At 38.5% G+C, this 25,612-nt stretch overlaps 2 protein-coding genes and 1 long non-coding RNA gene across 3 annotated transcripts; all 3 read right to left on the bottom strand.

Moving 5' to 3' along the window:
• Nucleotides 1-11,328: 11,328 nt before the first annotated feature.
• LOC149239775 (transcription termination factor MTEF1, chloroplastic-like) lies at nucleotides 11,329-12,598 on the bottom strand. Its single transcript, XM_089373528.1, has one exon. The coding sequence runs from the start codon at nucleotides 12,432-12,434 to the stop codon at nucleotides 11,415-11,417; it is 1,020 nt and encodes a 339-aa protein (XP_089229654.1). The 5' UTR covers nucleotides 12,435-12,598; the 3' UTR covers nucleotides 11,329-11,414.
• A 5,296-nt stretch (nucleotides 12,599-17,894) lies between these two features.
• LOC149239773 (norfluorocurarine synthase 1-like) lies at nucleotides 17,895-24,206 on the bottom strand. Its single transcript, XM_089367189.1, has 2 exons — nucleotides 23,554-24,206; nucleotides 17,895-18,554 (listed from the first exon to the last, which is right to left on the bottom strand). Exons 1-2 carry the CDS (start codon nucleotides 23,782-23,784, stop codon nucleotides 18,480-18,482), a joined length of 306 nt encoding a protein of 101 aa, XP_089223315.1. The 5' UTR covers nucleotides 23,785-24,206; the 3' UTR covers nucleotides 17,895-18,479.
• Nucleotides 20,248-21,693, bottom strand: LOC149239774 (uncharacterized). The gene is made up of 3 exons (XR_016245466.1): nucleotides 21,297-21,693; nucleotides 20,894-21,056; nucleotides 20,248-20,787 (listed from the first exon to the last, which is right to left on the bottom strand). It is a non-coding gene; the product is annotated as an uncharacterized LOC149239774 (long non-coding RNA).
• Nucleotides 24,207-25,612: the final 1,406 nt, after the last annotated feature.

Genomic DNA, 25,612 nt, shown 5'->3' with positions numbered 1-25,612 from the left:
ACTTGATCGCTAATTTGCTCCTTCTATGTGCACTAGAGGCTCCGATTTCCTAGCGCAAATCCTTAGGAAATAACCTCCTATTTCCTAGCGTTGGCTGAGTTCTTATTAAATAGGGAATTTCCCTATTTCTATGTGCAATCCAAGAAGAAATTGCCCTCCACAATAATTCGCACAAGGAAACCTTGGCTTGTTCCTCCACAAGCTCTCTTTCTCACAAACTCGTGCTCAAGAAATTATGAATACAAAGTGTGTCTTTGATCTTCTTATAAGCAATTCTATTTGGCTAATGTTAGTGAGTTTCTAAATTAGGAAGTTGAACTAGAGGTCTTCTAGTTAACAAAAGTCAACACCCTTAGTTAACTGGATCCTCCTAAAATTTAGGAGGCTAACTCCACTTTAACATTCAATTCTCAATTTAACTCACACTAGAGGACAAATAACTCGATCCTCCACAAACTCGCACTAGTCAAATTGCTTCTTGAACTCGTCCACATCACTGGAACTCATGCATGATTAAGAAGATCACTAAATTGATTCCTTGAATTAAGGCACAAATTAAGGAATCCATTCCTTCGCTACTTTTCAACACTCCCTCTTAGCGAGGAAGGGATTTTGTAGAACTCCCAACTTATCTCTGTTATGAACAAAATTGCTTCTTGCCAATGCCTTAGTCAAGATGTTTGTTGTCTGCTCCCCTGTTGGAATGTACGGTAGCTTGACTATCCCCTTCTGCACGTAATCTCTAAGATGGTGATACCAGATCTCAATATGCTTTGAGCAATCATGAAACCCTGGATTCTCAGAGAGTTTAATGCAACTCTGATTATCACAATGTATCATGGTAGGCTCCATCTTCTATCTGAAAAGTCCCACAAGCAACTTCTTCGTGAGTTGCCTAACTAGCAGCCATGTACTCGGCCTCTGTTGAACTGGGTGTAACTAATCTCTGCTTCCTGTTGTACCAAGAAACTATTGTTGACCAAATGCTGAAGATGCCACCTGCAGTACACTTCTTGTCTGTGGAGTTGCTTGCCCAATCTACATCTATGAAGCCCTCAAGTCTCACTCCATCAACCTATTTGTACCACAATCCATAGTCCGTTGTGCCTCTAAGGTATCTCAACACATGCTTTGCAGCAACCCAATGCACTTTGGTCGGTTCAACCATGAACTAACTCAGTTGGTTGACTACAAAACAAATATCGAGTGTTGACCAAGTACATCAATGACCCAATGAGCTGCCTGTATACTGTAGGATCGACTCACTCTCCTCTGCCAGCATCCACCTTCCTCCAATTTGTGACTAGAGGTGTGGCCATGGGCCTACAATCCTACATATGAAATATTTGGAGGATCTTTGTTATGTACTTGCCCTGTCCCACAAAGATATCACCATCATCTTGCCAAACCTCCAAGCCAAGGAAATAGTGCATAAGCCCCATATCCTTCATCTCAAGCTCCCTTACAAGGTCCTCCTTGTAGTCCTAGATCAAGTTGTCATCCCCAATCAGTATAAGGTCATCAACATAGAGAACTAGAATGAGCAGAAGCCCTCCAACCATGATGTAGTATAGGTTGGGATCCGCCTCACTCTTAGTGAAGCCCAATCCTCAAAGGTAGTTGTCAATCCGATCGTATCATGCTCTTGGAGCCTGCTTGAGCCCATAAAGAGCTCTCTTCAGCCTGCACACATGTGTGTCACTACTGAACTACTCGAACCCCTCTAACTTCTCTATATAAATCTCCTCCTCAACCACTCCATTGAGCAATGTTGTCTTCACGTCCATCTAGTGGATCTTCCACCCCATCTGCGCTACAAGTGCTAGAATACTCTTGATGGATGAATATTGTGCTACTAGGGCAAAACTATCCTCATAGTATATGCCCTCAATCTGTGAGAAGCCCTTGGCCACAAACCTGGCCTTGAACTTCTCCACACTCCCATCTGCTCCATGCTTCAGCTTGTACACCCATCTGGATCCCATTACTGATTTCCCTTCAAGTCTTGGAACAACCTCCCAGACATCATTCTTCATGATAGAGGAATACTCCTCCACCATGGCATTTAGCCAAACCTGTTGATACGTTGCCTCCTTGTAAGAAGAAGCCTCAGTGTCCACCAACTCTGTCATCACTGCCATAAACATGTGTACCTCTATGGTTGTTTACTCTGCCTAAACATGGTGCTAGGAGCCTCGGCCTACTCCTGAGCCTCCTGGATCAACCTCTCAACCCACTTGGCCTTCTTCCTCCCAATGGTAGGTGCCTCTCGCTGATCTATCTGCTCTCAGCATGGCTTGTCCTCCTCATCCTACTCCAAATCCTGTTGCGCTACCCTCTTGCCACTAGACTGTGGTTGTGGGTGAATCTGAGGTGTTGGTTGTGACTCATGTTTGCGAGCTAGTAGCTCCTCCTCACGTACTGCAATTTGCTCAATCTCTAAGGAAAGTCTCAGAGCCTGATCCTCCTGGAATCTCACATCTCGCCTAAGAACTGTCTTCCTTAATCTTGGAAGTACACCATATATGCCTGAGATGTCTCACTATACCCCACCAAGATACCCTTCTCTGTTGTGGCATCCAACTTCTTCCTAATATCTATGGACACATGACAATAGACCTTTGTGCCAAATATTCAAAAGTGTGAAGCATCAGGTTTCTTGCCAGTGAAAGCCTCCTCTAGTGTGACTCATCTAAGCACCCTGTGTGGACTCCTGTTCTACAAAAATACTGCAGTGTTGCATGCTTCTGCCCACAAGAACCTAGGCAGATCCTAATCATGCAATATAGCCCTAGCTGCTCCAACAATACTCATGTTATTCCTCTCAACCACCCCATTTTGTTGAGGGTTAGGAGGTGTTATCAACTCTCTCCTAATGCCTTCCTTTGCACAATTGAAGGCATTGGAGATGTATTCTCCACCATTGTCACTTCTCACTGCCTTGATTTTCTTCCTGGTCTTCTTCTCTACCAAGGCCTTAAACTCCATGAACCTGTCTAAGACCTCATCTTTCTTTTTCATAAAATAAATCCAAGTTTTCCAAGAAAAATCATCAATGAAAGTAACATAATACCTGTGTCTCATCAGTGATGGAGAAGAAAAGGGCCCACACACATCTAAATGCACCAGCTCCAAAATCCCTTTGGCTCTGTTATCCTGACCATGGAAAGAAGACTTGGCATACTTGCCAAGCGTGCACCCCTTGCACACTCCACTCTTGTCAAGGTCGCCTGCTGATAATATTGTGGCAATCTATTGAAGAATCTTCAACGCCCCATGATGCAAGTGTCCCATGTGCATGTGCCAAAGTTCACCTACATCTGCACATCCTGCCTTGTTGCTCAAGGTTGCATCTGTCTCTACCTACAACTTGTAGAGATTCTTCACCCTCACACCTATCTACTTCTTACATCCAAAAGCCAAGTTCTGGAGGTAAGCCTTACCTTTGCTGAAGATGACATCATATCCTTTGTCCTCAAGGATAGCTAGTGAAACCAGGTTCTTCTTCAGGCCTATAACATGGAGAACATTTTTGAGATGAAGAGGATTACCTGATTCCCTCTTAAAGCTGACAATACCAACTCCCTTGGTAGCATACTTGCCATTATCTCCAGTCTCGATATTCACCTGCATATCCTTCTCATCTGGCTGGCTGAAATACTTCTCAATTTCCAGTCAGATGGAAAGAGGCTCCTGAATCAATATACCACATGTTGCTCCCCAATGAGCTTTCCATGCAAGCTATCAATGAGAAGTCCTTCTCAAACTAAGAGGCAAACTCATCTACCTCAATTGATGCAGCTACATGCTCCTTATTTGACCCCTTCTTTCGGTTAAGACACTTAAATCATAGTGTCCAAAACTATGGCAATTGAAGCATTTGATCTTACTTAGATCCATCTTCTTCTTGTCACCCTTTTCACTATTCTCGCTCTTCCCTTTGCCTTTCTTGCCTTTGACTTTTGCTGCAAGAGAAAGATTTTCCCTCACCTTCTCAGCCTTTGAACCCTTGCCATTGCTGCTAGAAGTCTTGACTAGTCTGAGCCTCAACTCCTCCTGAATGAAGTCACTCTATAGGCATTCCCAATCCGGCAACTTATCTCGTCCAGTAATGCTTTGAAAAAAAGTATGCCAATCTTTGGTAAACCAATTCAGAGCCACATGCACTAGCTTTGTGTCCATGGGCTTTTCTCCAACAGTTGTTAGCTCATCACAGACCTCCTCGATTCTGGCAAGATAAGTTGTTACACTTTCACCCTTCTGCATCTTGATTGTCCTCAACTTCTCTTTCAGGACCATCTTTCAGTTCTCAGAAGAGTCCTAGTAGAGCTTGACTAAGGCACCCCACATGTCCTTACTTGTATCTTTACCAGCAACATGAGGGACTACATAATCCCAAAGTCCATCCAAGATCATGCTTTTGGCCCTGGCCATTTGCCTTTAGAAGAGCCTCAACTCGTCTTGGATCTGAAGGTTCTCCAACACCTTGCTCAACAAATTCTTTCAAACCAAACTCGTCCAACAAAAATTAATATGTGGACCTTCCAAACACCAAAATTGGAGGAGCCATCTAGTCTATCATGGTCTCGCAATCGTAATCCAATGTGAGTTGTCATGTTGAAGACTATGTGCTGATCGATTTTTGTTCACAGCTTTGATACCATGTAGAGTTTCCATGAAATTATGATATACTAGTATGAACAATCTAAAAACAAATTGCACAAATTCACACAATAGAACACAACAATTTTCTAGGGAACCTGATGCAGGAGCATTCGGCTCAGAAATATCATTGTATTTTAGTAGACATAGGGGGGCTTGTGTTTTCAAGGAAGTTGGATTCGTATGTGTGTAATTATTAATGTTTTGAGTAATATGTTGAGGATATTTGTAAATGCTCTTGAATGTAGGAAAACGTGAGTGATGATGAGAGAGTTGGAAATCAATTGTAAGTCTTAGACTAGGAAGTGGTGTCATGATTCGTGGAACTAGAGAGGATTCTTAGGGATAACTAGAGTTAAAAGTGGACTTAGAGGATATTCAGGATTTAGTTCAGCAGATTAAGGATCTGAACCAGAATTAGTTCAACAGAACCTTTTGTATAAATGTAAGCCTAAAAGGCATAGTCAGGGGTTAGATAGTCAGTTAGAGAGTCAGTCAGTGAGTTAGAGGGAGATTAGATAGGTTTGACTGTAAGCCTACGGATAGGAAAGAAAGGCCACTGATATTGAAAATCAGGCCAAGGAAGAATTTCCTGTGTAAATGTTTATTTGTTAATACAAATTACTCGATTCTGAGTTTGTATGATGTGTACTATGTAATTGAGTTTAGGCTGTGTGTGTGACTAGAGAAATTTTGCGTAACTTAGGTTGCAGGTGTGCAAAATCAGAGGAGTAATAGAGAAGTGTGTTACATGGTTGTACACAGACAACATGGGAGAAAGCCTTAATGTTGTAGTGAAGGTGAAGAAAGCATAAAGGCGCGAGCGAAGATCGAGATCCGAACAAGTGAAGAGCGTAAGGCGAAGGCAAATACACAGGCAGAAGGCCGAATAGGCGATTACACAGGAAGAAGCAGAAGAACATAACAGTGCACAGGGACCGTTGGATCAATCAGATCAACAGACGAGGTTGTGCGCAATAGGCGACTAAGATTAAGTTGCACAGTCTAAAGTTAAAAGATGAACGGTGGAGATTAAACCCACATGCTAGAAGAAAGGTGGATGGTATTCGTAAAGGGTAAGTTGTTTCTCACACGCCCTCAAAGTTGTAAGCGGTATTCCAAAATCGGATGCGATAAGGTTTTATGCAACGGAATTAAAACCTTGTTGAATTCCAGCCATCAGGACTGTTTGTTGGGTGATTGATCGGACACATATCGCTTCCGAAAGTGCGCGTTGGTTAATTTGGAATTCAGATGCGATGAGGTTTTATACAACGGGCTTAAAACCTCGTTGAGTTCCGATAATCGTGACCATTCAATGGTTGATTGATTGGACGGTAATCGCGCTCTAATGTGCACATAGGTTAACACGTCGAGCGGAACCAATGAGTTATTTAAAGAAGTTTAACTTCTTTGAGTTCCGGCAGGTGAATGGGTTAAAGTTGGAGATCGCGCAATAGTCGTTGATCTGAAGGAAGAAATCAACGGTGCAGATTTGAAACGAAATGTTGAGCATCGATATATGTGCCAAGTTCATGGTATGGCGGAAAGGTAAGGGTTAAGCATGGTTTATGTGTAATTTCTATTATATGGAATTATAATAGAAATAAAGAGGAATATATATATATTATGGGTTAAGTCAAGGTTAACCAAAGTTTAAAAGACCATGTTATGGTTAATATGCGCGCGCTGTTAGCAAAAGGTTATGAAGAGTCGTATAAAGTTCCGCTTAGAGTTTACCAAAGGGTTAGACTTTGAAGAGTCAAACGAAGCGTTTCCACATAGGTTTATTTAAGGAGCCTTAAGCCTTGATCTAAGAGGATTTTTCCTAAATAAGGAATCTTTTGAAATTCCTGGGACACACATAGTGTGACATGCAATTTTATTGCATACTGTGGGTATATGCGGCTTTGGCTGCATCATTATGGTATATGCTGCTTCGGCTGGCATCAGAACCCAATGGGGAAAAATCCTTGCTTGCTTTAGAAATTTATTGAGGAAAACTGAGCAACAGATCTGATACAAATACAAGCTAGTTTCAATCTAAAAATACAAAGATTCTCTTGCCTGTCCTAGGCCTGAATCTCCTGCTTGATTGTTGATTTGCTTCATCCTTCTATGCACACTAGAGGCTCTGATTCCCTGGCACAAACCTTAGGAAATAACCTCCTATTTCCTAGCGTTGTTTGAGCTCCTATTAAATAGGGAATCTCCCTATTTCTATATGCACTCCAGAAAGAAATTGCCTTCCACAATAATTCGCACAAGGAAACCTTGGCTCGTTCCTCCACAAGCTCTCTTGCTCACAAACTCGTGCTCAAGAAATTATGAATAGAAAGTGTGCCTTCGATCTTCTTATAAGCAATTCAATTCGGCTATTGTTAGTGAGTTTCTAAATTAGGAAGTTGAACTGGGGCTTTTCTAGTTAACAAAGGTCAACAAACTTAGTTAATTGGATCCTCCTAAAATTTAGGAGGCCAACTCCACTTGAACATTCGATTCCCAATCTAACTCACACTAGAGGACAGATAACTCAGTCCTCCACAAACTCGCACTAGTCGAACTGCTTCTTGAACTCGTCCACATCATTGGAACTCGTGCATAATTAAGAAGATCATTAAATTGATTCCTTGAACTAAGGCACAAATCAAGGAATCCATTACTTTGCTACTTTTCAACATAATATATTTACTGTTAGTTAAAACTCTATAAGAACAAAAGTAGCAATGGTTCTCATCCCTCTTCTTTTATTTTTCAGGAAAGCCTCACAGGGAAAACCCTCAGGCTTTTTACCTCATTTTGCTGATGGTACCTAGTGTAAACCTGTGGCCTTGATTATGGCTCCTGACCCAATAGGGACATTGTTAAATTTTAGGTATGTTCTATGCTTAAAGCAATTTACTTCAATTTTCCATATTAGCCCAATGTCAATATTCAGATTAGCAATCACATCAGCATGATAGTAAAGTGCAAATAGAACATAAACATAAACAGTAGAAAACAAACCAAGAGTCCAAGAAAAGAGGACACAAGATGTGGCACCAGCCAGGGACAAACCCCAATATGGGGAAACCCTTGATCAATTCTTCTTATATTCTTCAATAGTTCAGCAGAGAGATAGAGATAGAGTACAATGATTTAAAGTCAATTCTGACTTGCCAAATAGGACATCAGACATCAGAGATCTTAACCATGAAGATGACATAATGAGGATGGAATATATGCAGCAGATGATAGCACTAGAACAGCTCAACCAATTACCCAACATACTGAATCTTTCCTTCCATAAGACTCTCCTTCCTTTGCTGTTTCACTCATCATGTCAAGGCTGCCCATCTGGCAACTTGTAATTGCTGTAAGGACTGAAGCATATCTTGGCAAACCTGATTACTGGTTAGGGCACAAATTCAGTGTGCTACAGCACCCTAAACACCCCCACAGTCCATCTATATACAACGGCTAACCGTCGTACAGTCCATCCAACCACACACTGCCTTATAGGGCTGCTACCTTTCTGAACGCGACACTTAGAGACCTTCTACTGCTAGCTATGGCCTGCGGCCTAGCCCAACAGTGGACTGTAGCTATAGTCCCTCCAAACAATGATCCAAACAGCCCTTAAGCAGCAGCCCCTAGCTCCTCCTTTGAGCGGATTCTCCTGCCCAGCATACCGAGTTCAAGAACAGCTTGAACATACCCAAACAAGTCCTGAAATGGCCACGCTGTCACCTACAGCAATGTAGCATTATGACAGCGGCTAGGTGACTGTAACAAGGTCTCTTTGAGCTGTGTATAAGGGTCTAATTACTGCGTAGTTAGAGTCACTCACTAGCTGTGTATGAGGGCTCAATAGACTGCGGATTTAGGCCTTCACAAGCTGCTAGATAGGGCCTCTTCAACTGCAGCTCAGATCACCTCCTTTAGGACTGCGGCTAGGGCAGCATTAGTCCTACTTTGACAGCGGATTAGGGCATGGCTTGACCCTCATTTCTCTGCGGCCAGATTACTCCTTATAGGACTGCGGCTAGGGCAGCAATACTTGGGCAGCGTATAAGTCTCCTTTATGACTGTGATTAGGGCTCTTTAGGGCAGCGTATAAGAGCTATTCCTTCAGCTGTGTATAGGCCTCCTTTACTGTGGCTAGGTCTCCCTCTAGGATAGAGAACTAGGGCCTTCTTTGATCTGTGTCTAGGGCTTCCTCATCTTGACCTTTCTTGCCACCAAAACCCAAAACGCGTGGAGAGAGATCATGAGTGAAGTGAGTGTAAAATGACTTGAAGACCTCTTCTATTTATAATAAAATGTTGAGGACAAGTGGGGGTAATTTGGTTGCTGGCCAACCTTGACAAATTGTCAAGTAACACAAATAAATTCATATCTCCATGAATACATGTCGGAATCGGATAATCTTTAGATCAGTCCTACACCTCTCGATGAGAGGAATCCAAGAAAAATATCAGCTGCCATAAATAAGAAGACCCACATGGAGTTTGGCCCTAGTTGCAATTTTAACAAACATGGAGTGAGGCATGCAATAGAGGAAAACAACCCAGGGGAATGACCTTAAATTCTCATCCCTCTTCTATGTGTATAGTGACCTCTTTTGTTTCTTACCTAAATGTAGGGTTTGATCTTGAAATAGCCATTTGGGAGCACCAAACACGAAGAGGACAAACTTCTTATGAATATTTGTAAGACGAAGACCCGTTGAGGCTCCAGAGTCCAACCACATTGGGACAAGGGAAGGTGCCAATGGATTGTGGCCTAGTCATGCAACAGAAATTGTTGCAAAGCAATCTTTTGAAGTGGTGGCTAGGGTTCTATTTTACAAAAAGCATATTTTTCCACCATCACCGGGAATGATCTTTGATAGCAGCGATATAATTCATTGCTATCAAACATTTTTCATGGGAAAAGAAATAAAGAACCTTGACAAAGAGAAAAAATATGCATGTGAGTCTTGCTTAAATTCAACTCAACATGGCAAAACCAAACTAGAATTCAATGTTTAACTTGAATTTAAAATGTGTGTTGATTCCAGTTAACATTTAAGAATCCGGCTGATCAGGAAATGAGCAATTCATGTCCCTATAAAGGATATTGTAATTTGAAAAGTGCCACCAATTGCCTATGCGATTCGAGAATTTACTTTCACAAGGTAGCCACAATTCAAATTTCAGACAAAGTAATCATTTCAAATCTATCCGTGTCTGAATTTAAATGGAGGAACAATGCATGATAGTTGCAAAATTACTAGCAAACAACAGATTCTCTGAGGATGAGAGTTTCTTTCTTCGTGTTTCAAAAATGTGTTACCTGATGCAATCCAAGAGGCCATTTCTGCACAATTGTATTAAAACCAAATATCTTTCAATAATGCTTGTTGACTGTGATTGTGATTGTGATTATGATGAAAAATAGTAAGGTGACAAAAACAAAATCCCTGACCTGGAATGACTGTCTCATGACCCAGCATGATTATCTTCTATATATAAATGTTCACTCAATACTCGTGAGCTAGAGGGATCACGTGGGGGCACAAAAGATGATGATCCCTTGGTTAATGTACTTGAATCTCTTTCACTGAATAAGATTATAAGAATAATGCAATGCAATCCAACCCTGACCAAATCAGAAACCACATGCATTTTCTTTTCTTTCGATAATGTCGAGCTCAACAGGCTTACCACTGTAACTTTCAAGTAACTTTGTGGCATGAGGACTGCACTTCACATGTTTTTCTAGGAACCATCACCCATTTAAATAAAGCGCACAAGTCAGACAAGGAAGACACATGGAAGATTGCATTCAGTTATTGCCTTCAACATCTTATGGCGAGGCTTGATGCTATACTCCAAACTGAAAGTCACGATCAGAGGATATGCCAATGATTTGTGGCCTGCTCAATCATGTATCAAAATTATTGCAATGCAGACTTTTGGAGTGATGGCTAGGATTCTATTTTACAAGAAGCATGACCGAAGTGGATCTCACTCTACTACCACTAGGAATGGTCTTTCCAGCAGCAACAAAATTCGTTACCAAAAACAATTTTCCGAGGTAAAGAAACAGAGAGACTTAACCAAGCACAACGAGAAAGCATGAATGAGAACCTTGCTTAGATTCAACTCAGCATAGCAAAAGCAAATAACTAGCATTCAATGTTTAGTTTGTATTTAAGATATGTGCTGTTTCCAGATAACTTTTAAAGATATGACTGATCAAGAAATAAACTATTGATGCCACTGTAAAGGACGTCAGAATTTAAAAAGTCACTTATATTTGCCTATGGGATTTGGGCATTTAGTTTTCCCAGTTAGCCATTATTAAAAAGTCACTTATATTTGCCTATGGGATTTGGGTATTTAGTTTTCCAAGTTAGCCATTATTTAAACAGCAAAAATTTCACATCTCTATTTGCCACAATTAAAAGGGTATTACTAGCAAACATTAACTTCTCTGGCAGCGAGTTTTTTATTTTTTTTAAATCTTTAAAGAAAGTATTACCTGGTGCATTGCAAGAGATCATTTCTTGAAGATTTTGTTCCGACTGAACATCCTTCAATAATGCTTCCATAATGCTTGATGATTGTGATGTGAAAGTAAACTAGCCAAAGCCAGACCCTGCTCAACATCATTATCTTCTATATCTACTAAATGCACATGTGGGCTAAAGGGATCACACGGGGTCATAACGGACTCAGGATCCCTTCTCTTTCAATATACAAGAGCAAGGGAATGCAATCACCGAATCAGAATCCTTGAATTTCTAGTCTTTCAAACAGATCATTGTCAAGATCAACAGACTTGCCACTATAAATTTCAAGCAATTTTGTGGCATCGGGACTGGATTTCACATACTTTTCGAGAAACTTTCGCTCACTTAAACAAAGCGCAGCACTAAGACTACGAAAATGGTTTAAAGGTTGCATTGCGCTTATAGATTTCAACACCCTGTAACGAGGCTTGATTCTACACTCCAAACTGAAAGTCAGGAGCACAGGTTTCGTCAAAAGAACTTTTGCCGGAAACCCCGCAGTATGAACGAAAAAGTCCATGTATTTCTGCACCTTATCCATAGAAATTATTAGTATGCCTGGTCTCTTCCGAACAACCTCCTTGATCTCATCTCCCGACAAGCCAAAACTTGCCAAATGCTTCAATTTCTTTTCCATATATTCATGCCCATTAAGATTAGACAGAATCTGAGGTGCCTGTTTCACAGCCTTGGAGACTTCAGCCTCTGATCCCAACAGCTTTTGAAGATAATGGATGTTGGGATACAAAGTTTTTTCTATACTGCTAGCAAGCAATCTACCGGGAATGGCATTTAGAGTGAAACCTAACGTTTTCATTAACTGAAGCTTGGGTTTCAGCTGCCGATCAGCGTTGAGAGCAAGAATAACTGGGCTTCTGGTAATCATTTTTTTTACCTGGTCTTCTGTCATCCCTGAATCTCTCAGGAACTGAACCGCTTGTCGGGCAGTATGAGCGGACCTTGTACGGCCCACGGCAGGCCTTGATTTGAGGACTGTTGAGAGCTCAGACTGGCAAAGCCCACATTCGTTTAGTAAGAAATATGACATGGGGCCCGTGCTCTCCGCTTCTGGGTAGGCTGTGGTCCGGCCATTAACCCCAGCAGTAAATGTAGATAACAGGGATAGTTTTAACAAAACAATCCGTGGAAATGGTGGGGGTAGTGTTGCAGCAACGGCCGCCGCCAGGCGATGAAGAGGAGATCCGAGGGATGAAGCAAAGTACCTGGGGAACATGGCTGTTGCATAAGAGATGAAATTAGGGATTTGTCTAGAATAGCTGAGAAGGATCTTAGAAACACAGTGCCTAAAAAGGCCAGGCTATGGAACGCTGTGCGGTTAAACTGAAAGCTAGCTAGTATAGACGTTGAATCTAAATTTTAAGGAAATCAGATTCTAGGATTCTAACTAGCATTTGCACCTTATGTTGCAAAGGAAACGCCGTAAGGCATAGAGTGGGGAAGAATAGCATAAAGTGGAGAAGAATAGAGACATGTATAGAGTGGGGAAGAATAGCATAGAGTGGGGAAGAATAGGGACATGTGAATGGACATTGTTGAAAGCAACGGTGGATGATAATGAGTTACAATTGCAATAGTTAGTTATGTGTATTCTGAAAATGAATATTTTGTAAATAATAATAGTTTGTGGAAGAATTTATAAAAAGTATGCCATCAACTACACAATTGGTATCTACAAAAATAGAAGGCTAGAAAACAAGAATTTTAATTTATAAGATCCAATTTACATGGTTGGTCAACATGTAGAAACCCCTTGTGTCATCTCTCTATCCAAGTGGGGAATAATAATATGACAATGGAATCACTATTGTGAATATGCAGAGACATAATACTATGGCATGCTTATAGATCGTTGTTGGCTGAATGACTTGCAATTGGCTTTCAAGCTACTGGTTCACCATAAGTTGGATCTACAAAATATTAGTTGGATCTGAAGAACAAATAAAGCTAGGATAAAAGGTCCAAATTTATGAAATTATTAGTTTCTTCCTTTCCCACCTTTCCATTGTTGTTATTATTATTATAATACTAATAAAATATTATTATTATTACCAGATAGCTCCCTGGATGTCGACAAACAATTAATATTTGTTTTACTAGAACAAATCAAGGTATGGATAGAACGCTAGAATTTCTAAAATTATTAGTTTCTTCCTTCCCCTCTTTTTCACTCTTAGCATTATGACACTTCCTTTCACATCCTACAGTGGATTGAACTTGCAAGAAAATTCGAGGTGAACCTTATACCTCTGCCTCTTCTGTTCATTTTTGTACAAAAGGAGGTATATACATCTTCACTGCACATTTCTAGCCATTATCAACACCTAATACATGCTTTTGTATACAGGGAATTAAATTTTCATCATGTTTGAACTCAACTATTTGCTTTCCAAGGCTGGCTAAAATGGTTGTTGGGCAGAGGGCCTCCACTGCAAATATTTTTATTGACAATGGCCCTTACAGAGAGTTTATTTTCAAGCATTTTCAAGTGGCTTCTGTGGATGAAGAAAGTGCAGCAATAGTTCTAATAAGTTGATCAGTATATAAAAGAAATTCCCATTTGAAGCCTTGAGTAGGCTATGAGTGAGACTTTTTGCCTCTTCATAAGAGTTCATTAGATAATGTGTTCTACAAACCCCTCTCACATACTCAACTGCATGACTGCCCTATTCAAGAAGCCAGCTATTCCAATAGCATGTGAATGAAAATCACCTATACAATTTACCAATTACAACAACAACCAACCAACAAAAAAAAAAATACTCAGCAGACTAAGGCAACAAACTGGTCAAGTAATAATCCTCAAAAGGGCCAATATACTGGGAGTCTCCATTCAACTAGGTATTACCACCTATATTTTATCTTGATTTAAGTATATTTCCAGTAACAATTCACCAAACTGTAGTCAGCCTATGTGATGAAACAATATCACCAAAAGTTCAAACTACGCATGTTACCAATAAAATTGTTGGCTAAACCTATAAACAATCTTAATCATCCACTTCTACCTGCCTTCTTAGTATTAGGCTTTTACCAACATGTGTGTGATTAAGTTGTTTCTCATCTTTTATCAGCTACCAGGTTTGACAGAAAAGAAGTGCAAATTTCCTGCCTCCACTATTTAACAAATCTGCTAATTTCTGAATCATTCAAAACTTGAACAGGGCCAATATATTGAAATAACACCATGAGAGCCTCAAAATTTATGCCTCCATTTATAAGCTATCTTAACTAAGCCATTTCTTTTGGTAATCCAAACAACAAAAAAACCATTCCATTTCTTGCCTTTAAAACAAATATTTTCATCCAACAATTTCTAGTGGCATGCAGAGGAAGATTCATTGAAATCAGATATTTCTTCTAGTAAAATATAGCAGTGTGATGAATATGTTGGCAACGATTAAATGACTCCTGGTCCACTGCAACGAGGAGAACATGATGCAATAACTATTCGAAGGCTCTGCATGTACAAATGTAGTACACTGTTTTCCTCTGCCCAAGCTACATTTATGGTTGTGATCATCACAGTCTTGTTAGGCATTGAAGTTTTTTCTTAACCACTCCCTAAATCAAAGGCAGTTACAGATGAATTCAACTCTGAACTCTGCAAGAGATTGGCTCTTAATTGAACCATAATAGCCATGGAAAATTATTTATAAAAAGTATGCCATCAACCAGACAGTGAATCTGACCTATTCATGCCTCTTTGTTCTCTGAGTTATTGAAGAGAAAAAGTTTTGTTAATGTCGATTGTTTTATCTAAGAAGATGCCTACTTATTCCTTGTGCTTGTAATAAGGCCAAGAAGCCTATGTCACATAAAGCACTGCTATATACTATCATGCTCTGTGAATTTGGCTGACCAGTATAGGTCATTGGAGCTGTGATTTCTTGATCTCCGGGCTATAAAAGAAGAAAGGTGGTGGACTTCTCATTCCACATGTTTGTAAGGAAGCGGAGAATCTTTTAAAGGACAGTTCTAAGGCCCTTCATAATTTAAGGAAGTCGAGATTCTGTTTGCATATATTTGCAAGCCTTGAAAAGACAATCAGTGGGCATCCTATGTCATCTATATTAGTAAAATCAAGGAACCCTATTTGTGTATTGAAGAAGAGGCCAAGTCCTTATCACTGTTACAAGCACATATATATAGATATATATACAAGTGTTAAAAGCCTGTTCCATTCAAGCCAACTTGCAAATCAATAAGGAATATATATTCATGTCTTCGAAACCTTCATAAGAGGTGCCCTGAAGCCAATAAAAATAGAGGATGTAGTTATGAGAAGGAATGGTCCCTTTAGACATCAGCCTGAAAATGATTTTTGAAGAATAGTAAAAGCCCTCCATAATGTCATTATCTAGCAGTTGATGTGATTTTGTTGAGAAGGTTTAGTGGCAACCCTCCATGTGATCCTATTTTTGTCTAGCAGCTGAAGCAAAGGAAGTTCATCCAAGAAAAGTATGCAGCTCCTTTGTGTTGGCACCATTGGATAAGGGTGACAGTACCCTTGGAAGTCTGGAAGATAGAAGAAGTGCGAGGCACTTTGGAGCAGACCCCTGTAGCAGCGTGTATGAACATAAAATCAGAGGTATGGTATCTCTCAAGGTGCCTCATGAAGAACACATTGGAAGAAGGATGTGCATGGCTGATCCTATGTCTTGGCGAGCACAATGAGCAGAGGGCACTGTGAGGACACTGATTTTGGCATCTTGATTAGGTCATTGGGCACTTTGAAAGTTTGATGCGTTGAGCCAGGATCTTATGAAAGACGGTCTTATGAATATGGATGCCTGGATGCGAAGGACCCCTCCTCATCATGGATTGGGTAATTTAATGCATATTACCCATTTAATGCAGTGATTTATTTTTTTTTAGGGACTTTTGATATGCTATTTGCAGAGGTAATATTTCAATGTTATTACAATAGGAAAGTCCTCCTTCAGCAGCTAAACCACGTGTCATGATAAGAAGTCAATGAAGAGTTTTGTTTTAAGAATTTGTTGATCTAAGTCCAATCCTCTCAGTGGATAAAGCAGTCAACAGTATGTTTGAAGATCTGATCCCTTTGGCACCTCTGCATCAGAATTCTGAAGCTAGCAGTCCTTCCATCCAGTCACCTGTGCTCACATAAATTCAAGTCTTGTAAACAAAGATGTCCAACAAGAAAATTTGTTGAGGATCAAATAAGTGACTCTAGGGATACATATATTTATTTGGATTTGATCAATGAATTAAAGAGAGTCCTATGGAGCAATGAAGAACCAAGTTGTTGGCCTAGTTCTCTGAACCACATTAAGAAGGAGCCAAGTGTTCCTATTATTCTAAGCACAAGAAACAATAAAGGTCTGCTATGCAATGGAGCTATCTCTCTTTTACATTCTGGGCATAAGTATGCTTTTGGATAAGTCTTTTGAAAATAACTTTATTCTCCTAGGAGGCCAAGAAAAGTGCAAGAACACAAGAATATGCCAAAGGTCATTTCATGAAGCCAACCTTGGAGAAAGGATTACTCTATTCTCGATCTTGTGGTATGGAGGCAGAAATGTTATGGTGGACTGCTTAATATTAAAAAGCAGACACACCTACACTTCTCAAAATCCAACATGCATGATCATTGGCCTCATCCCTTTGAGGGTTACTGCCATTAGGGTAAGGCACACTACAGTAAGAATGGCCAGATGAATAATGCCCTTAAGATCTTAATTAAACAAAGAACTTGCTGAATTTAATTAACCATAAATTAAATTTCAGGCCATATCATCAATCACACAATAGCTGGAAATTAAATAGTGGAAGCATAAAACAGTTTCACACATACAGAGGTAATTTCTCCTTCAAAATCAGATTTTCATTCTTTCAAAAACACTTACGAAGAAACCTTCACAGTGTGCTAAAATCCAGTAGCTCTATGGTCAACAAATCACCCTAAACTGAGCAGTACAGTTGGCCCGAGAAGATATGGCATGTTGTATGTATGGACTGTGTTGCTTTATGGATTGCACGGCCCTATCTGCGTGAACATATGGAACTGTTTTGTAAACTACATGGAACTGCCTAGATCCATATGAATGTACATATCTGCTTTGCATGGTCTCTCCCTGTTGTCGTATATTCTCTCTTGCTCTTCAATTCAGACAGTGAATCCGACCTATTCATGCCTCTTTGTTCTCTGAGTTATTGAAGAGAGAAATTTTTGTTAATGTCGATTGTTTTATCTAAGAAGATGCCTACTTATTCCTTGTGCTTGTAATAAGGCCAAGAAGCCTATGTCACATAAAGCACTGCTATATACTGTCATGTTCTGTGAATTTGGCCGACCAGTATAGGTCATTGGAGCTGTGATTTCTTGATCTCCGGGCTATAAAAGAAGAAAGGTGGTGGACTTGTCATTCCACATATTTGTAAGGAAGCAGAGAATCTTTTAAAGGACAGTTCTAAGGCCGTTCATAATTTAAGGAAGTCGAGATTTTGTATACATATATTTCCAAGCCTTGAAAAGACAATCAATGGGCATCATGTGTCATCTATATTAGTAAAATCAAGGAACCCTATTTTGTGTATTGAAGAAGAGGCCACGTCCTTATCACTGTTACTAAGAGTTTGGACACAATACACAAATTCTACATTTCACAGCCATAAAAATAACGTGCTTTTACTGTATACCGTATCTGCTTGTTATTCCATTCGTAATTAAAGATTTATTTTGTCATTTAGACTCTAGAGTAACCACTTAATCTTCATTTTCTCTTCTAATCAAGTAATAGATCTACGAATCTAACTCTTGAAGTTGGTTGTTTCTGACAGATCTTCCACACAGAGGCGGGTGTTGCAGTCCTCTGAATCTCTTGCTGAACAATTTGTGGTGTTAGAAGATCCCTCAGTGTCTCACAGAAATACATTAGAAGAAGCAATATCATGTGATCAAGAACTTGAGAAAGCAGCTTGCTCTTCCTCTTCATATTCTCTTCTAGCGTTTGGTATATATCAAGGAAACAGTTGTATGATTCCAACATGATAAATAGTTGACTACATTTAACCAGAGTTTCATAAAAAAGAGGAGAGGGCCGCGATTCCAGCATAATAAATAGTTGACTACATTTAAGCAGAGTTTCATAAAAAAGAGGAGAGAGCCGCGGAGAAACAAATTTGTTTTTGTATTTCATCACCAGTTTGAAATAAAAGTATTGTCTAAAAGTGATTTGCCACCTTTTGATAAAAGACCACAATCAAGATAAAGCACTCGTGGGTTCCAAATTGGCTAAAATAACACCTGTGCTGAATGGCCATTTAAGGCTTGGTCTGGTAGTGTTTCATTTGTACCATACTTCATTACCTGCACAACAATACAAATATTATTCTGAATATGCTTTAAGAAATGCTTTCACCAAGTGATCTGTTAGAACTATTAGATGGTTTGTCAAACTGTTTCTCAGAATTCTTTTTAAAATGCATCAAATATTTCATCAGTGAACAATAAAAAGCACATCATGCAATCCACATCATCAGGCCAAAGGTTGAATGTGAAAGCTTCTGCACGAGACAGCAAATCCTCTTCGGCACCAACTCCAAGTGAATATAACTGTTTTTTTATTTAATTAACCTCTGTATCTAATTTCGCATGGTACTTGTGCCCAAATAACCTTTAATCTGGAAGTAAGAGATCGCTTTATGGCCATCTTAGTCGCTATTTCTGTCACAAATTTGTATAGGATAGATCCGGAGAAAATATTTCATTTGAAAGCTTTACAACCCTTCAAAATCCATTTCATAGATCATACAAAAGTAAAACAAAGTTATACAACTGTAGGTACGATCAGCTATTTGATTAATCACAACCAACAACAACTCCATAAGCCATCGGAATGTCAACTACAATCAGAGAGAAGATTGTATTTATATGTGGAGCAGAGCTTATCCATGCACAAAAATCTTTAATTTTATCATAGGAAGTAATCTATTTTGAACCAATAGCGTGTATACTTTTTTGGGGCTTCATAATATTTGGTGTTCCAATCCTAAAAACTTCATAATTGAAAGTGGCATTATATTATTTGTAGACAACTATGGACCATGCAATTATGTAAGATAAAAATCATGATTTTAGAGAGAGATAAAAAGAAGTATCTTTCTTCTTACTCTAGGTGGAGGTACTTGGGTCTTTGTTAACTACTGATAAAATTTGTTTCTATTCTTGAGCTTGATGGATTTGTATTCTCCTAGGCTTTCAACAAGTTCTCCTTTTTTTGAGGTATTTTAATCACTTTAACAAAAGAATGAGTAATTTGTAGCTCTATCAATTCATTCATTATGTTATAAGTCATCTTCATCATTGCATTAGCTTGTTCCTTGTGTGCTATGCATTAGCTTGATGAAGGGTTGAATGAGGAGTATTATTGAATGCTTTTCCTTTACCTACTTGATTTCTAGGCTTGAACCTACTTAGTTGAGCTCTTGTTTGAATGAAATTCTCTTGATCTTTTTCATAATTTTCATGTTCATCATAGTTTTACGGAGTTAAAGTTTGTATGCTCTCTTCACATTGCATGCATTCTAGGACATTTGATTCTTGAATTCTTTCATTGGTTGAAGGATCTAAGTACTCATGAAGTTCTTCAAAAGTGCCATTTTCTTTCAAAATGACTACATTTGGATTTGGCGCACAAAATGCTCTTGGTCCATGTCCTTTGGGCTTCTAATTTTAATCAATTGTTCTCTAGAATTCAACATCACCGTTTTTCCTATTTGTCATGAGATAAGCTTATCATTTCTCTTGATCAGCTTATCTCAATGAATTCCAGTTAATTTGCAGTTTCGCCATTGTATTCAAAACCTACTAAACACGGCCATTGAATTTCAGCCCTTGACCATTACAGACGAACCATCAACATTTTTTCAAAAATCAATGAAAACCATGGCACGGTAGAAAATCCAGAAATTCATATTGCAGATGTGTTATATATATCAATATGAATATGAAAATCTTGGAGCCCTAAATCAAACCTAGATACATGAACCATACACTGAAAGTGGCAAATATCTTAAAAACAGGCAAGGGCATCATATAGATTCCCATAATTGAAAATTAAAATTCATTACAGAGAGAAATGTTTATTTGTTTTAAGTTAAGGGGCCTTAAGCCCATGAAACTTAAAACTGCATCTACAAGTAGCCTGCGCACTGCCTCTTAACTGGCTTCTCCAAGATAGCAGAGATATACATTTCTTTGAGCTCGGGCCCTCTATCCAACTTAGGGGCAACAGACCATTTCAGCTTCTTATACCTTAGCTGCTCAATCATGGGCACATAGATCTTCAGCTGATCCTTTGTGCAGAAAAAATGATCTAGCCAGAACAAGCCTCCAGGCCTCAGAATCCTGTAGATATCATAGAGTACAAATTCCAGCAGCTGTGAGGGAATCCAATTGCTCAAGACATGCATAGAATGAACAATGTCCAAAGTATTTTCAAAGAATGGCAGCCTCTGTGTTATAGTGATATACATGGGAATAACCCCTCTGGAGGCAATGAAACTGTTGAAGGGCCCGTTCAAGTTCATGGAAGTCATACCTGTATGATACAGAAGAAAAGATATTAGTATAGAAATATCAAAAGCACCTGCACTTCAACTCCGCCTCAAGTAGGACACAGAAAATAAGCAAAACCTGATGCTTACTTCAATCTCTAGGGTACCAGGTTCATTGTCGGGACAACTGGTCTTCAAAGAGGTTATATCTGACCAATGAATCTCCATCTTGCTCTTCAGACCACCCTCCAAGACTTCCCAAACAAGTCTACGCTTTGCATCATAGCATTTTACCACCAAGTCTCCTTCATATCTTGAAATACGCTGGCATCATCAGCATCTTTATGTCAATGCAATCTTGCTAAATGTGCATTACTTACTACCATATCATGAGTTTCCATCAGTGGCTATCAAAAGGCTTGTTCAGGTGAAAAAAAAAATATTTAATATGTTCTGACAAGATTGAAGAATTTAATATGCAAACTTAGCTGTATTAATTTCTTATGCATATTACCTCCCAAGAACCAAGACTGGGAAGTTTGAGGCCTTGTACTTGTCAGCAATAGCCGGTCCTGGTGCACACTTTGATTCATTCTTTCTCCCCACCTCCAGGCTGGAATTATTTATAGCTAAGGGAGCTGCTGAGTCCCCTTCAGAAAGATTCATTTGAATAAGTTCTATAAATGAAGGTGTTTTCTTCAGCGTTAAACCCAATGGACTAGCCTCCTCGAATGGATGCAACAAAAATCCTGGAGAGAATGCCGTGCTTGTTACAGGGCTCCCCTGCTAATCCACCAAAACATGAAATAGAAGCATCATTGCCAAAGAGAATAGAAGGTAGATACAAAAACAAACGAAGGAAATCCACACCATGCAATGCCTCAGCGAAGTTTTGTAGAAGCACACAACTTTCTTAAATTCCTCAACAATGTCAAAAGACATATTTTCAATTCTTGATACCCTACAAAAAAAATCAAGATTCTCAAGACATTCAAAATTTATTAATGACCAACCAGGTAAAAACAAAAATCTATTTGAGGTTGTAAACAAATTCAGAGTGCCACTAATACGACAAACATCGTATTATTGACGATTTAAACAAATTTTGGGCAAAAACGTATTTTGAGCAAATGATGTTTTATTTAATTTTTCCCAACAGAATTTCAGGGCTCAAACATAGCTTCATACTTGTAAGTCACCAACATTCTTGAAGTACTCTGGGAGGTTTCAACCAATTGCTTATCCATTTACACTTTCATTCATAACAGTCTTGGTGACCCAGGGTACTCTTCAAATCACTTTTCTCAAAACATTTCAACATAGCCGTTGGAAAAAGGGAGGTGAATTGAATAGTTAAAAACTTAAAGCTTTTACTCCACCTCTACAGGTCCTAAGGAGAGATGTTTATTTGGTTTTGCACTAGCAAAACTCAAGGCTCAATCTTAACTTTATGCTTATGTTCCACTCACGTTATAGATGAGGCTTAGCAGTTCTGCATCAATTTTCAAACATCATAGCCGTTGGAAAAAGGGAAGTAAATTGAATGGTTAAAAACTTAAAAATCTTTAACTCCATCTCTGCATGTCCTAAGGAGAGATGTTTATTTGGTTTTGCTTTCTAGATGTGGCTTAGCAGCTCTGCACCAGCTTCTTAGAAATTTTCAAACATTTCATTTCACTCGTTGCAATCATGGTGAACCAGGTCCCTCTCCAAATCACTCTGCCCAACTCCATTTGTATTCTCACAGGCTGATGATATGGATACCTTTAGGCTCCTTTCGGCCTAAAGACCAACCCTGATCCATTTATTTCAAAAATAAAGACTCACCCAAAGCAAACTACACTCCATAAAAATGAAAAGAACAATGAATATGTCCTGTAACAACCATAGGATTAAAGTCTATTTATTGGTTTTATAACTCATACTACAACATATAATCAAACTCAACATAATCAATGATGGGTATGTTCATGCAGGCCAGATTCATAATAAAAAAAAAAGCTAAAACTCAAATAAAGGACTTGAAAAATAAAAATAAACAATGAGCATTACTCACTGGGAAAATTACCAGATGATACTTGGTGCGCTTGTGCTTCTAAAATTAGATATGCTTTGAAAATCCTTAAGAAATTGGTGGACATTCAGACATCAATTGTTTTAAATTTATTAAAAGTAAATGCAACTTGCCAAACTCTCTAATACACTACAACAAAATCAATTTAGGTTCTCAATTAAAAAAATAAAAATAAAAAATCAACAAATCCCCTCATCTACAATTGAAATAAAAAACTTTTAACTAAAACTTATAACATAAAATAATAATTATATATATATATATATATATAATCGTATAAAGCATCAGGAAGGATATATATATATATATATAGATATATTAAACATGTAATAGAAATCATGTTAGGCAGCAACAGTAGGCATTCTTGGTTTTGGTTTCTCTCCCTGTATAAAAATAAACTACAAACTACTCTAATAGAAAACATAATCTACAGTACCATTCCTCAAACCACCACACTTGGCAAGAGCCTGTTTCACTGGCTGTTTGAGATTCGAATTTTCACTGAAAATGTAGGCAAAGAAATTTAGAAAAATACCTCGATCCTTAAAAGTCCAGATATCACATTTCTTTACCTAACCTATTGATCTGGATGGCTACCCTATGACCTTTTCAGTGTAATGGCTGAAAGGTTCGAAAGATCATTGAAAGAAAGGCGTTCAAGTGCATAAATGATCATCGAAAGCATTAAAATGAAATCAACAATAAAGTAAAAATGTACAACAGGAAACGCAAGCACCTTTTCTGTCTGTGGGAGCTTGGCTAGGAAGTGCATAAGCGGCTGATTGTACTCCTCAAATGAGGTGATGGAATCAGCGGTAACCGAACTTGTACCAACGCTCATCAGGTCGATTGCTGATACCCTGTGGCCATCTTTCTCAAGAAGCTCCACAATCTTATACCAACACCATGCTCCATGCATAGCTCCATGAACCAACACAAAGTGTATTCCCCTTCCTGTACAATCCATCTCTTTTGAATTTCTGCTATTACTATCTATCTTTAAAATTATTGTATGTTGCGGCTCATCAATCCAGTTCACAAATGAAACTCTTCTTTGTTATGCCTCATGAATTTCTCGCATTAAATTCTCTCGTTTGTTATTTTAAAAATCTCTCCCGTTGCCTTCTCAGAAATAAAACTGAAACCCAAAGCTCGATTATGACTGAAACCCAAAGCTCGATTATGGCTGAGACCCAATTCACCTAGTACAGAGCAGATAAGAGAAATTTGATCGAAGCCTCGAAAAAAAGGAGGAGGGAATGCCAATGGCTGAGTGGGTTTCGAATCAATTTGTCTGCGTTCGAATCGGAGGAAATTTTTTGACAACAAAATGGAAAGGCCCACCGATAGTTCCTGAACGGGTGATCGGAACATGCAATCTCATGCAGGTCCGCCGCCCCCTCAACACCTGCATGCAGGTCCGCCGCCGCCCCCTCAACACCCTCTAAATCCTAAAAAATTTTAACTTCTTAATCAACGGTTCATTTTTCTCCAATCATCTAACACTAGATCTAAGGGCTACGATTATGACACGAAGACATTTTGGGAGGTTGATTGGGAACGCCTTACGGCGTAATTATAGGTTTAGGTATTAAAATATATATATATAAAAGTTATTTCGGCTAATGAAAGTTGGGCACTGTATTTGAAGAAGGGAATTTTGATTGAGATGGTTGTTTTTGGTGTATAAATAGATTTTACTTCGAAAATGGTTGTTCTAATTAATTTTTTAAATTGTTTTATATTTTGTTTTTTTATAAGTGGAAAAACTATTATAATTTAGTGGTCAAACTAACTAATAGTGAGGATAATCACATTTCGGTTGATTCATCATTATTAATCAAGGAAAATCACGCTACTGGCTTATAAAAGGGTAGATTTTCACTTTTGCAAGATGGGTCTAGGTCTTGGGTCGTTAACCTATTTCCTTGCATCTAAGGAAAACAAACTCTTAGCCAAACAAAAACAATACTCCACTCTTAAATTATTTTATACTTTAATAACTATATTAATATTTTTAAATTAAAATTTTTATTAAATATATATTATGTTTTTTTTCTCAATTTTAAATTAAAATAATCATTATTCCATTGTTTTTCTAGTTATTCTTTGTTGTGCAAACTATTGCAACCATTTTAGCAGGACAAATGTTTTACATACTACTGCATAAAATGCTACCACATGTGCATTGACTCTACATTGCCTCTTGTTTTGGATTATTCACTTGTAATGCAATTTTTTAAAAACTTTAAAGACTCATTCACAATCAAATTGGTAAAGGGAGGAGAAAGCACCTTGGTGAGGATGATCGAAATGCAAAGTACTTTTTACTAGGCAATTTCCATTCATTGTTGTATCTTTAAATTAAAAATTCTTATGGAACTTCATTAACCACACGTTTGATAAAACAAGGAAAAGGCATTCTTTCATAAGAGTCATCATGGTAACTATGGTTTTTTTTTAATAGACAGAAATGTGATGATCTAATAAGAAGTTAGAGAATATGCATTGCCCACTTAGATATTCGGCATACACATTTATTCTATATTCTAGGTTACCACGTTGGTCATTATTCTTCTAAAAAGAATGAAATAAAAGTTGAACAAAGTTTTTGAGAAGTAAATTAATAATGTTGATTTGTGACTTTGTTTGTTGCTAGAGAAGTGAATTAGCGATGTTATTAGTGATTTTGTTTGTTGCTAATATTGTCTGACAAGCGATAAGAAAGAACCATAGAAATATGGTTGTTTTTAAATGGATTTCCCTTTAATACACTATCTAATCTATATAGCTTT

The sequence above is a fragment of the Pinus tabuliformis genome, chromosome 8, assembly GCF_031772625.1.
Source record: "Pinus tabuliformis cultivar Carrire ecotype Pingquan chromosome 8, CPIR1, whole genome shotgun sequence".
NCBI lineage: Eukaryota > Viridiplantae > Streptophyta > Pinopsida > Pinales > Pinaceae > Pinus > Pinus tabuliformis.
The sequence above is the reverse complement of the archived record's forward strand: the minus strand, read 5'-3'. Positions and strand labels throughout refer to the sequence as shown.